Genomic DNA, 13,129 nt, shown 5'->3' on the forward strand with positions numbered 1-13,129 from the left:
TTTAATCTTTCTGATGCATCATGGATAATCATATCATTTATCTCTCTAAACTTTGGGTTTTTCACCTAGGAACAAGAGACAATAATCATGGTATGTCATTGGAGGAATAAGTAAAATATTTCAAAATGGGCAGCTGAGATAATAGCTTTAATCAGCAAGCACGCAAGTAAAAATGAAACTCTATTCAGGCTATGTGACTTCAGATTCAGAATTCATAAGCCCTTACCAAGCTATAGGCATACTGCCTTTCAACCCTATAACATTTCTTAAAGCCCTTTTCTACAACCTTTAGTAATAAGAAAGCAATAGATGGGTCAGATCCTCAGAGGCAAGCCAGTTCTGTTCCCAAAGGCAGTTTCTAGAGAAGGATATAGAGCCCTGAAGTGGGTATGAGGGAGAAGGAGAGGGACCAGCCTCACATCCTGAATTTAAGAGAAGACTGGTGTCCACACTCTGGAAAGAGAATGGGATGTACGCAAACTGTCTGCTTCAGATAGGGTTTCTTTTCCCAACTCTTGATTTTATAGAATCTGGTTCTTATTCCCTGGGCTTTGAAAATTTCTGATCCTCATATCCAAGGTCTAAGGAAAGAGTCATTGTCCTCATACTGTGGATCTGTAGAAATTTGCCTTGGAATCCTAGAGCCCTAAGTCTACTAATTAATATATCAAATGTAATTCAAAAAGAGACATGCACCGCTATGTCTGAAGTAGCATTATTTACAATAGACAAGTAAGCAATCTAAATGCCTGTCAACAGATGAATGGATAAAGATGTGTGTGTGTGTGTGTGTGTGTGTGTGTTGTGTGCTGTGCTTAGCTGCTTAGTTGTGTCCGTCTCTTGCGACCCCATGGACTGTAGCCCACCAGGCTCCTCTGTTCATGGGGATTCTCCAGGCAAGAATACTGGAGTGGAATGCCATGCCCTTCTCCAGGGGAATTCTTCCAACCCAGGGATCAAACCCAGGTCTCCCGCATTGCAGGCGGATTCTTTACCATCTGAGTCACCAGGGAAGCCCTGTATATATGTGTGTGTGTGTGTGTGTGTGTGTGTGTGTGTGTGTGTGTGTGTACCATTGTTGTTCTTTACTCACTAAGTTCTGTCTGATTCTTTAGCAACCCTATGGACTGTAGCCTGCCAGACTCTTCTGTCCTTGGGACTCCCCAGGCAAGCATGGGTTGTCATTTCCTCCTCCAGGAGATCTTCCTGACCCAGGGATCAAACTTACATCTCCTGCACTGGCAGGTGGATTCTTTACCACTGAGCCACCAGGTAAGCTCCCCAAAAGATGATACAAATGAACTTATATACAAAAGAGTAATAGACCTGCAGACAGTAAATTTATGGTTACCAAAAGGAAAAAGTGAGCAAGGGATAAATTAGAAGGTTGGGATTAACATAAATACACTATTATATATTAAATAGATGAACTTACTGCATAGCACAGGGAACTATATGCAATATTTTGTAATAGACTAAAAGGGATAATAATATGAAAAAAAATATATATATAAACATTAAGTCCCCTCTATATGAATGAGTTCAATTCTGAGGGTCCTATCCTAGGTCCAACAAAGTTAGCCTAGGTATCGAACCAACAAGGCATTCCTGGTGGCTCAAGCTGTAAAGAATCCACATGCAATCCAGGAGATTCAAGAGACACAGGTTCAATCCCTGGGTTAGAAAGATCCCCTGGAAAAGGAAATGGCAACCAACTCCAGTATTCTTGCCTGGAGAATCCCCATGGAGGGAGGAGCCTTGTGGGCTGCAGTTCCTGGGGTCAGACATGACTGAGTGACTAAGCATACAGCACATTCATACATTGGCTGAGCATTTGTACAGAATTGTTTCTAGACAGCCATTTCAAGTTTGCATCCTATAAATCCAGAAGTGGGATAAGTGTTTCCGAGGGAGGAAAACAGCTGGAACATGTGGGCTGGAGTGAGTACAGTAATAAAGCTACCAGTGTTTATTTTTATGCCCACAAAATATGAAGTTTCTGGTGCTAGGCATATAGGAGCGAAATCATGGTCAAGTCCTAGCCTAGCAAGGGGAACAAACTAGCTGTGCTTAGGGACAAGGCAAGGCCCCAGGCTTTGTGGGAAGTTGATATCACTCAGTTCAAAATGGGAGTGGAGAGGCCAGCCTGGAACTCTCTGCTCACTGTGCACATCTGTTATTTCTCGTCACCTCCACAGTTCCTGGAAATTGTACTAGTGATTGTCTGGCAAATTACTTTGATACAGAATTAACCCCCCAGTGCAGGCTGCCTGGAAGACGACAGTGGCTGGGCTGGTGAACACCCTGGCCCACAAATATCACTGAGGGCCCTGCCGAGTAGTACAGTGCCACCAAGGAAAGGTTTTATTGAATTAATAATAATAATAACAGCAACAAGAGTAGCAGTAGCAGTAATGCTTTGCTAAAAGTTCTTCTCAGAGTAATTGCCCTCAGGTCTGCTTTTCTCATGTGCTTTTATTTTATTTTATTTCATTTATTTTTATTAGTTGGAGGCTAATTACTTTACAATATTGTAGTGGTTTTTGCCACATAGTGACATGAATCAGCCATGGATTTACATGTGGTCCCCATCCCGATCCCCCCTCCCACCTCCCTCCCCACGCCATCCCTCTGGGTCTTCCCAGTGCACCAGCCCCGAGCACTTGTCTCATGCATCCAACCTGGGCTGGCGATCTGTTTCACACTTGATAATATACATGTTTCAATGCTATTCTCTCAGATCATCCCACCCTCACCTTCTCCCACAGAGTCCAAAAGTCTGTTCTATACATCTGTGTCTCTTTTTCTGTCCTGCATATAGGGTTATCGTTACCATCTTTTTAAATTCCATATATATGCGTTAGTGAAAACCTTAGGGATTTTATGTTGAACTGTATTGGGGGCGGGGATTGGGGAGGCTCACCATTCTGTTTTTGCATGAAGTAGAAATTTCTGCAGGAAAATTAAACAGAGCACCAAAGGGATGTGGTTGGGACATACATTTGAGAGAAATACATACTCGTGAGTTTTTCCAGTTAAAGATATAGGAGCATTCAGGCGGGAGGGGAAGGCTATCAGGGGACAAGAACTCCTCAGGATCAGATGGTTAAGTGGGTCTGAAAAAAAGACTTCAGTGAAGGCAAAGGTTCTGCATGGAGGTAGACTACCAAAGTGGAGATTCTTTATAGGAAAATTAGCCGAGGTCTTAAGATGGCGATGTCCAGGTAAGGATGTCATTCCCTTCTAAGAACACATTTTCTAAAAGCAGCTGGCTTGTCCCAGCCCTTGTGAAGAGAGATTTGGATGGGAGGGGTTGGAGGTCAGAGCAGGGGATACCTCTTTTCGAAGTCAACTTCAAAGAACTGCACATGGGCTTTACTAAAGAACTTTCTGGTTAAAGTGAAGACAGTTGCTTTAGGAAGGCTAATTTTTTTTTTCTAGGACTTTTTTGTTTCTATTAAATATTTATTTTTATTTATTTATTTGGCTGTGCCAGGTCTTAGCTGTGGCATGCAGGATCTTTGAATTTGCACCATGCAGGACCTTTAAATGTGACATGTAGGATCTAGTTCCCTGACCAGGGTTGGAATCTGGGGCCCCTGCATTGGTTGTTGGGAATCTCAGCCACAAGACCACCAGGGAGGGAATGTTAAATTGATTGTTGCCGTGAGGAGACACATGTGAGCAGGCTGGCTATAGCATTTCAAGAAAGAGAGACCATTGTAAACTGCTCAGAGTGAGGGACTGTCTAAAAAGAGTGAGAGAAAATCAGGAGTTAGAGGTAACTTCCAGAATCATTGCCTGCCTTGCTGAAAAGATGGGCAGTTATTCCCCAACATTCAGAGCTGCAGAAGCCCCTGAGTCTGGGGCCTTGCAGGGGGCAAATACTCTGCTGAAGATGGGCATCAGGGCTAGAGATAGAAAGGACCCAGAGCCACCCCTGCAGGCCAGACCCCAGCTGAGTGTGAGTGAGATTCCTGGCTGTGGTCACAGTTTCCTCTTCTTTCTTTTATTTCTCTGACCTCTTTTCTTGAAGCAAATCCTTTTGGCATTAACCCAAACTATTTTCTTTATATCTCTGTACCAAAGTGCTCACAGAAATCAGTGCTTACAGATTATCCATTCTGTCATGGTAAACCAGCTTCCAGAAACAGACATTTTAATCCACATTTTACATTTAAGTCTTTTCCAGGCTGAATAGATAAAAGTGTCTCACTATATCAAATAGACAGGAAGGATTTATTTTTTAACAGTAGAAATTTGGCTATTAATATAATATGTTGGGTTGAATTCTAAGTTTTAGAGTCCCTCTATAAATACACATGAAAACTATTTTTATTATATGTACATACATTTGTAAGAGTGATCTCAGGGAGAAACAAACTAGCTTTCTGGAGGTCAAAATGTGGGAGCAACAAATTCTGAGATAAAATGAATCATTCCCTCTCCCACTATAAATGTGTCTTTTCCAATCTTGTAAATGCTTATGTGGATGCATGAGAACAAAGTACCTTAGATCACAGTGGCAGTGGTGTGTGGAGTACTGCTAGTGAGGGTTGCCTCTGATCTAATCAGCCTCTGACTGATTAGATACAATGAAAAGTGACACTCGGCCAGGAGTGTGGACCCAGCACATGAGACAACTCGGTTCATCTGGAGCCACTGCCAAGGAGAATTCTAATACTCTCTTCATTAAACACAGAAGCATCTATTCCCCAATATTCAAGAGTGTGTTCTCTGATATGAATGCCTAGATACATGTCCTGGCCAGAGAAACTTTCCATATAATCAGAGTGAAAAAAATTATTCAGACAAGTGCATATATTACTGATGGAACTCAGTAACAAAGGAGTGATGTTCAGTTCTTCTCTAAATTACCGAGTTCTTACCTATCTTGTTTCTAAATTGATGCTGGATTGGGATCATTTTTTCTTGGTTATGAGAACTATAAAAGTATGAGCCCCATATAAGCTTTAGGAGCATTGGTAACCCAAGAAGAGCTGTGGCTTCTTCTATTAATACACCCTGGCTGAACAGCAGAACAGTGTCTTGTAAACACCTGACACAGTGCTCACCAGAGTTCCAAATGTCACTCTTCTTAACTCTAGCTATGCCTCGTGGTCAGCCTACTGGTCACTTCAGGAAGGGTGGTGGGGAGCTTGAGATATGAATTGCACAGTAGACGGTAGGGGGAACGACAGCAGAGTATCGCTGATAGAGCCACCAACACTATCAGAGACACAAATGTCCATCTCACTGACCCTCCCTTGCCCAAGTCCCACCCCTGGTGGTGGCCACCGACCTTTGACCAATAGTCTCATTTTATTGGGAGAAGGAAGGGCCTGGGGACAGGAGATGAGGAATAAAAGGCCACGCAGTGAAGCAGCGGCACGGACTTGCTTCTGGCCCATCAGGCTCACCAGTAAGCTCCCAGACACCATGGTGCATTTTACTACCGAGGAGAAGGCGGCTGTTGCTAGCCTGTGGGCCAAGGTGAATGTGGAGGCGGTCGGCAGTGAGAGCCTGGCAAGGTAAGCACTGGACACAGGTTGGACAGGGTGTAGAAAGGCAGAAAGTGTTCCAGAAAAGAGGGGCTGGTTAGCTTTCTTACGTACTCTGACTTCTCATCTGTTCTGTGACTATGATCGTCCCGTAGGCTCCTGATCGTCTACCCATGGACCCAGAGGTTCTTTGACAGTTTTGGTAACTTACACTCTGAGTCTGCCATAATGGGCAACCCCAAGGTCAAGGCCCACGGCAGGAAGGTGCTGAACTCCTTTGGAAATGCCATTAAGCACATGGATGACCTCAAGGGCACCTTTGCAGATCTAAGTGAGCTGCACTGTGACAAGTTGCACGTGGATCCCGAGAACTTCAGGGTGAGTTCTGGGCATGTCTGAGCTTTGTTCTTTCATCCAGGTGTCTGTGCTGTGGTTATAAAGCGAACACTAACTTAAGTCTTGTGCTATAGAAGTATTTTCTGGAGGTAATATTTCAGAGAAAGGCTTGATCTTGATAGATTGTTCCAGAGGTCAAAGGTAAGACCAAGTAATTACTCTATTACTAGTGGAGGTCAGTGGTCATCTGATAATTCTGAAAAAAGATGAAAATGCTGTGAAGAACACTAACCTAACTTGAGCTATGTGTTTTGGCCTGGAGAATACAAACTGAGCCAAGCAAAAGAATATCTTGCCTTTGATAATTGAAATTTTCTATGAAAATTGATGAATACATTTCTTTATGATTTTTGAGTTTTGAATCAGAACTAAACAGGGCAAAATAAGAGCAACTTTTCACGATTTGTGCCTCCTCCTCTCGTCTCTAGCAAAGATGAAATGGTTTTGTATACAAGGTGCTGGATTCTTTGTCAAATGGATGTCCAAACAATCTGAATGTATGTAATATCTGAAGACACAATATGCATATCAAGTCCCCTTTCAGCACTATAAATTAATTTTTAAAATAAAGGAGAGAAGTAATACATAGCAGTGCTCTGGGATTGGAAGTTGACAGAGAAAATGGGAGAAGGATATAACACAGTGGGGGTTCAGACTGGGAGTCACTGAAGCCAATGTCAGGTCTGTAATGATGCACTTTTGTGGGAACATGGCCTTGAAAGCTGCTCAACCTCTTATGAAGAAGGAAATGGATGTTGTATCTATTTGCTGGAAGGGCAGCTTGAGACCTTCCCTTCATATGCACTATCTTCTTTTTATTCCCAGCTCCTAGGCAACATAATATTGATTGTCTTGGCAACCCACTTCAGCAAGAAATTTACCCCGCAGATGCAGGCTGCCTGGCAGAAGCTGACAAATGCTGTGGCTAATGCTCTGGCCCACAAGTACCGCTAGTTGCCTGGCCAACCATGTTGGTGCTTATCTGAGGGCCCAGTGTCCCAGCAGCTCATCTCCTGAAGACAGAGGGATAGAGCTCTGATTCCAGACACAACTCCAATATAATACAAATGAAATAAAAGTCAGAGTCTATAATGAATGGCTCTGTATTTTCTCTTTGTTTTTATCTTTTATAAGTTGATTTGGGGAAAAAAAAAAGCATTTTATTGGAACTGGGAATACTGGATATTGAGAGTTTGGGAAGGTTATAGAAGAAACCCTAACAAGATTCTGTAAAAGTGACTTCAGTGGGTAGTTAATCTAGGAGGGGAAATTAGACTCCTGAAATGGAGAAGGTCTTTAGAAAAAGGAAAGAAATGAAGTTACCCCTGAGAGATGCAAAATGATTGTAATAGTGAGCTGTTATGACACAAAGTAAGGGACCTGTATAGTCTGTTATTTGTATAAATTCTGGATAGAGCTCTTTCTGGACCACTTTTATTTAATATGAGTCATATTTTTAGTAGCTATAAGTGCAATGAAGATGGTATTTTTAGACACCGAGTCAAGGGCTCTGCTCTTAACTTTTTCCTTGCATCTTCAATGGTGCATGCTTAGTCGTTTCAGTCATGTCAGACTCTGCCACGCCATAGTACAGTAACCTGTCCATGGGATTCTCTGGGCAATGATACTGGCATGGGCTGACAAGCCATGGTACTAATGCTATATTACATGGGATCTCTGAGACCTGGAACACATTTTTAATTCTATCAAGCCTTTGCCAGAGATAAAGGCCATTTATCAGGAAATATGACAAATTCAAGATCCATCCTGTCAGGTCCAATTCAAGGAAGATAAATTGGCTCTTTAAGAACAGTGGGGTTGTATAAAATTATAGAATTTGCCAGAGTCCAGAAGAGAAGGAAATGGCAACCCACTCAAGTCCTCTTGCCTGGAGAATCCCATGGACAGAGGAGCCTGACAGACTGTAGTTCATGGGGTTGCAAAGAGTCAGAAAAACCATAGCTTTGACTGGACAGATCTTTGTTGGCAAAGTAATGTCACTGCTTTTTAATATGCTGTCTAGGTTGGTCATAACTTTTCCTCCTAAGGAGTAAGGGTCTTTTAATTTCATGGCTGCAGTCACCATCGACAGTGATTTTGCAGCACCAAAAAATAAAGTCTCTCACTGTTTCCACTGTTTCTCCATCTATTTGCCATGAAGTGATGGGACCAGATGCCATGATCTTAGTTTTCTGGATGCTGAGTTTTAAACCAACTTTTTCACTCTCCTCTTTCACTTTCATCAAGAGGCTCTTTAGCTCATCATCATTTTCTGCCGTAAGGGTGATGTCATCTGCATATCTGAGGCTATTGATATTTCTCCTGGCAATCCCCTTCCAGCTTGTGCTTCTTCCAGTTCAGCATTTCTCGTGGTGTACTACTCTGCATAGAAGGTAAATAAGCAGGGTGACAATATACAGACTTGAAGTACTCCTTTCCTGATTTGGAACCAGTCCATTGTTCCAAGTCTAGGTCTAATTGTTGCTTCTTCACCTGCATACAGATTTCTCAGGAGGCAGGTAAAGTGGTATAGAATTCTCATCTTCTTAAGAATTTTCCACAGTTTGTTGTGATTCACACAGTCAAAGGCTTTGACATAGTCAATAAAGCAGAAATAGATGCTTTTCTTGAACTCTCTCACTTTTTTGATGATCAAATAGATGTTGGCAATTTGATCTCTGGTTCCTCTGCCTTTTCTATAATCCAGCTTGAACACCTGGAATTTCACGGTTCATGTGCTGTTGAAGACTGGCTTCGAGAATTTTGAGCATTACTTTACTAGCGTGTGAGATGAGTGCAATTTTGCGATCATTTTAACACTCTTTGGCATTGTCTTTCTCTGGGATTGGAATGAAAACTGACCTTTTCCAGTCCTGTGGACACTGTTGAGTTTCCAAATTTGCTGGCATATTGAGTGCAGCACTTTCACAGCATCATCTTTTAGGATTTGAAATAACTCAACTGGAATTCCATCATCTCCACTAGCTTTGTTTGTAGTGATACTTCCTAAGGCCCACTTGACTTCGAATTCAGGATGTCTGGCTCTAGGTGAGGGGTCACATCATGGTGGTTATCTGGGTCATGAAGATCTTTTTTGTATAGTTCTTCTGTGTATTTTTGCCACCTCTTCTTAATATCTTCTGCTTCTGTTAGATCCATACCATTTCTGTCCTTTATTGTGCCCATATTTGCATGAAATGTTCCCTTGGTATCTCTAATTTTCTTGAAGAAATCTCTAGTTTTCCCCATTCTCTTGTTTTCCTCTATTTCTTTGCATTGATCACTGAGTAAGGCTTTCTTATCTCTCTTTGATAGTCTTTGGAACTCTGCATTCAAAGGGGTATATCTTTCCTTTTCTCCTCTGCCTTTTGCTTCTCTTCTTTTCACAGCTATTTGTAAAGCCTCTTAGACAATAATTTTGCCTTTTTGCATTTCTTTTTCTTGGGAATGGTCTTGATCACTGCCTTCTGTACAATGTCACGAACCTCTGTCCATAGTTCTTCAGGCACTCTGTCTATCAGATCTAATCCCTTGAATCTATTTTCTCACTTCCACTGTACAATTGTAAAGGATTTTATGTAGGTCATGTCTGAATGGTCTAGTGGTTTTTCCTACTTTCTTCAATTTAAGTCTGAATTTGTCAATAAGACATTCATGATCTGAGCTACAGTCAACTCCCTGTCTTGTTTTTGCTGACTGTATAGGGCTTCCCCATCTTTGACTGCAAAGAATATAATCAATCTGATTTTGGTGTTGACCATCTGGTGATGTCCATATGTAGAGTCTTCTCTTGTGTTGTTGGAAGAGGGTGTTTGCTATGACCAGTGCATTCTCTTTGCAGGACTCTATTAGCCTTTGCCCTGCTTCTTTCTGTACTCCAAGGCCAAATTTGCCTGTTACTCTTGCTGTTTCTTGACTTCTTACTTTTGCATTCCAGTCCCCTATAATGAAAAGGACATCTTTTTGGGATGTTAGTTCTAGAAGATCTTGTAGGTCTTCATAGAACAATTCAACTTCAGCTTCTTCAGCATTACTGGTGGTGTATGATAGCTACTGCATTTCTTCTAAGGGATTCTTGCCCACAGTGGTAGATATAATGATCATCTGAGTTAAATTCACCCTCTCCAGTCCATTTTAGTTCACTGATTCCTAAAATACCGGTGTTCATGCTTGCCATCTCCTGTTTGTCCACTTCCAATTTGCCCCTGATTCCTGGACTTAGCATTCCAGTTTCCCATGCTATATTGCCCTTTACAGCCTTGGGCTTTACTTCCATCAGCAGTCACATCCACAACTGGGTGTTGTTTTTGCTTTGTCTCCATCTCTTCATTCTTTCTGGAGTTATTTCTCCACTCTTCTCCAGTAGCATATTGGGCACCTACCGACCTGGGGAGTTCATCTTTCATTTTTATACCGTTTTGCCTTTTCATGCTGTTCATGGGGCTCTCAAGGCAAGAATACTGAAGTGGTTGCCATTCCCTTCTCCAGTGGACCACTTTTTGTCAGCAATCTCCACCATGACCTGTCCATTTTGGATCATGCCTTCTACATGGCATGGCTCATAGTTTCATGAGTTAGACAAGGGTGTGGTCCATGTGATCAGATTGGTTAGTTTTCTATGATTGTGGTTTTCAGTCTGTCTGCCCTCTGATGGAGAAGGACAAGAGGCTTATGGAAGCTTCCTGACGGGGGAGACTGACTGAGGGGAAAACTGGGTCTTGTTCTAATGACAGGGCCATGTTCAGTAAATCTTTAATCCAATTTTCTGTTGGATCTGCAGTGTTCTCTTCCTGTTATTTGACCTGAGGCCAAACTATGGTGGAGGTAATGAATATAATGGCGACCTCCTTCAAAATGTCCCTTGAATGCACTACTACACTCAGTGCTGCCAATCCTGCAGCAGGCCCCCACTGACCCACACCTCCACCGGAGACTCCTGGACACTCACGGGCAAGTCTGGGTCAGTCTCTTGTAGGGTCACTGCTCCTTTCTCCTGGGTCCTGGTGTGCACAAGGTTTTGTTTGTGCCCTCCAAGAGTCTGTTTCCCCAGTCCTGTGTAAGTTCTGGTGGCTCTATGGTGGGGTTAATGGTGACCTCCTCCAAGAGGGCTTATGCCATACCCAGATCTACTGCACCCAGAGTCCCTGCCCCTGAGCAGTCCACTGCTGACTCGTACCTCCACAGGAGATGCTCAAACACACTTCTGTCTCAGTCTCTGTGGGTCTCTGGGTCCTGGCACGCTCAAGGTATGTGTGAGCCGTCTGAGCATCTCTGATGGGCATGGGTTGATTCTAAATGTGATTTCACCCTTCCTATGGTCTTGCTGGGGCTTCTCCTTTGCTCTTGGATGTGGGGTATCTCCTCACAGTCGCTCCAGTTCCACGCTGCCAAAGCTCCAGAGCTGCGCAGCTGCCGCACTTTATCACTCACTCAGTCAGCCAGTTCAGTCACTCGGTTGTGTCCGACTCTTTGCGACCCCATGAATCATAGCATGCCAGGCCTCCCTGTCCATCACTAACTCCCAGAGTTTCTCAAACTCATGCCCATAGAGTTGGTGATGCCATCCAGCCATCTCATCCTCTGTAGTCCCCTTCTCCTCTTGACCCCAATCCCTCCCAGCATCAGGGTCTTTTCCAATGAGTCAAATCTTCGCATGAGGTGGCCAAAGTACTGGAGTTTCAGCTTCAGCATCAGTCCTTCCAATGAACACCCAGGACTGATCTCCTTTAGGATGGACTGGTTGGATCTCCTTGCAGTCCAAAGGACTCTCAAGAGTCTTCTCCAACACCACAGTTCAAAAGCATCAATTTTTTGGTGCTCAGCTTTCTTCACAGTCCAACTCTCACATCCATACATGACCACTGGAAAAATCATAGCCTTGACCAGATGGACATTTGTTGGCAAAGTAATGTCTCTGCTTTTTAATATGCTATCTAGATTGGTCATAACTTTCCTTCCAAGAGTAAGTGTCTTTTAATTTCATCACTGCAATCACCATCTGCACTGATTTTGGAGGCCAAAAAAATAAAGTCTGACACTGCTTCCACCGTTTCTCCATTTATTTCCCATGAGGTGATGGGACCAGATGCCATGATCTTAGTTTTCTGAATGTTAAGCTTTAAGCCAACTTTTTCACTCTCCTCTTTCACTTTAATCAAGAGGCTTTTTAGTTCCTCTTCACTTTCTGCCATAAGGGTGGTGTCATCTGCATATCTGAGGTTATTGATATTTCTCCCGCAATCTTGATTCCAGTTTGTGCTTCATCCAGCATTTCTCATGATGTACTCTGCATATAAGTTAAATAAGCAGGGTGACAATTTACAGCCTTGATGTACTCCTTTTCCTATTTGAAACCAGTCTGCTGTTCCATGTCCAGTTCTAACTGTTGCTTCCTGACCTGCATATAGGTTTCTCGAGAGGTGGGTCAAGTGGTCTGGTATTCCCATCTCTTTCAGAATTTTCCAGTTTATTGTGATCCACATAGTTGAAGGCTTTGGCGTAGTCAATAAAGCAGAAATAGATGCCTTTCTGGAACTCTCTTCCAAGCAGAGTATAAAAAATTTTGTTTATCTACAGCTTTGCAATATTTTGAAATTGTCAATCTCTTCTTTATGTTATTTCCTTTCTCCTTCACTTTCATTCCATTATTTTCTCTCCTCTTAGACCCTCCTTCTCTTCTTCCATCTTTCCATCCTCTTTCCATCTCTTCCCTTCCGTTATCCTGGAATCTATTTGTATATAATTGTAGTATTATTTTGAGTTGAGGACAGTGAAAATTACTTTGAATCTTCATTCCTGGGTCCAGTTCCACTTTTTTTTTTTTCCTGAGGATCTCAGCTATGAAAATTTCTGCACTTTTTGTTTTCCCAGAAATCCTGTTAGACTTTATCAGGCTGAATAAGTAAATCTTGTTTGTAATTCCTCTGCATTCTCTCTATAGTCATATCATAGCTATATATTTCTTTATTTCTCATTTAATTTTTTCCTATAAAATCCATGTTCATTAAGTCTATTTCAGTAGTTGGTAGAAGACATCATTTCTTCTTTTTCACTTACTTAATGGGCATTTATTTCAAAGAAAGGATGGGGAGAAATAGAATTTTGTGACCCAAAGTATTTATACAAGGAGAAAGAAAGCAAGTTAAATCTATGACAAAATAGTTATTCATTCCAACCTTTTACAAATATCTTTAGAAACAGTGTAGGTCCCTCTAGAAACAGTTTGATAAATT

General features: G+C 42.2%; 1 protein-coding gene across 1 annotated transcript; it reads left to right on the top strand.

Moving 5' to 3' along the window:
• The first annotated feature begins 5,439 nt into the window (after window positions 1–5,439).
• LOC110145126 (hemoglobin subunit epsilon-4-like) lies at window positions 5,440–6,851 on the top strand. Its single transcript, XM_020905285.2, has 3 exons — window positions 5,440–5,531; window positions 5,657–5,879; window positions 6,723–6,851. Exons 1-3 carry the CDS (start codon window positions 5,440–5,442, stop codon window positions 6,849–6,851), a joined length of 444 nt encoding a protein of 147 aa, XP_020760944.2.
• The last annotated feature ends 6,278 nt before the right edge of the window (window positions 6,852–13,129 follow it).

Source organism: Odocoileus virginianus, unplaced genomic scaffold, assembly GCF_023699985.2.
Source record: "Odocoileus virginianus isolate 20LAN1187 ecotype Illinois unplaced genomic scaffold, Ovbor_1.2 Unplaced_Scaffold_28, whole genome shotgun sequence".
In the NCBI taxonomy this organism is placed as follows: domain Eukaryota; kingdom Metazoa; phylum Chordata; class Mammalia; order Artiodactyla; family Cervidae; genus Odocoileus; species Odocoileus virginianus.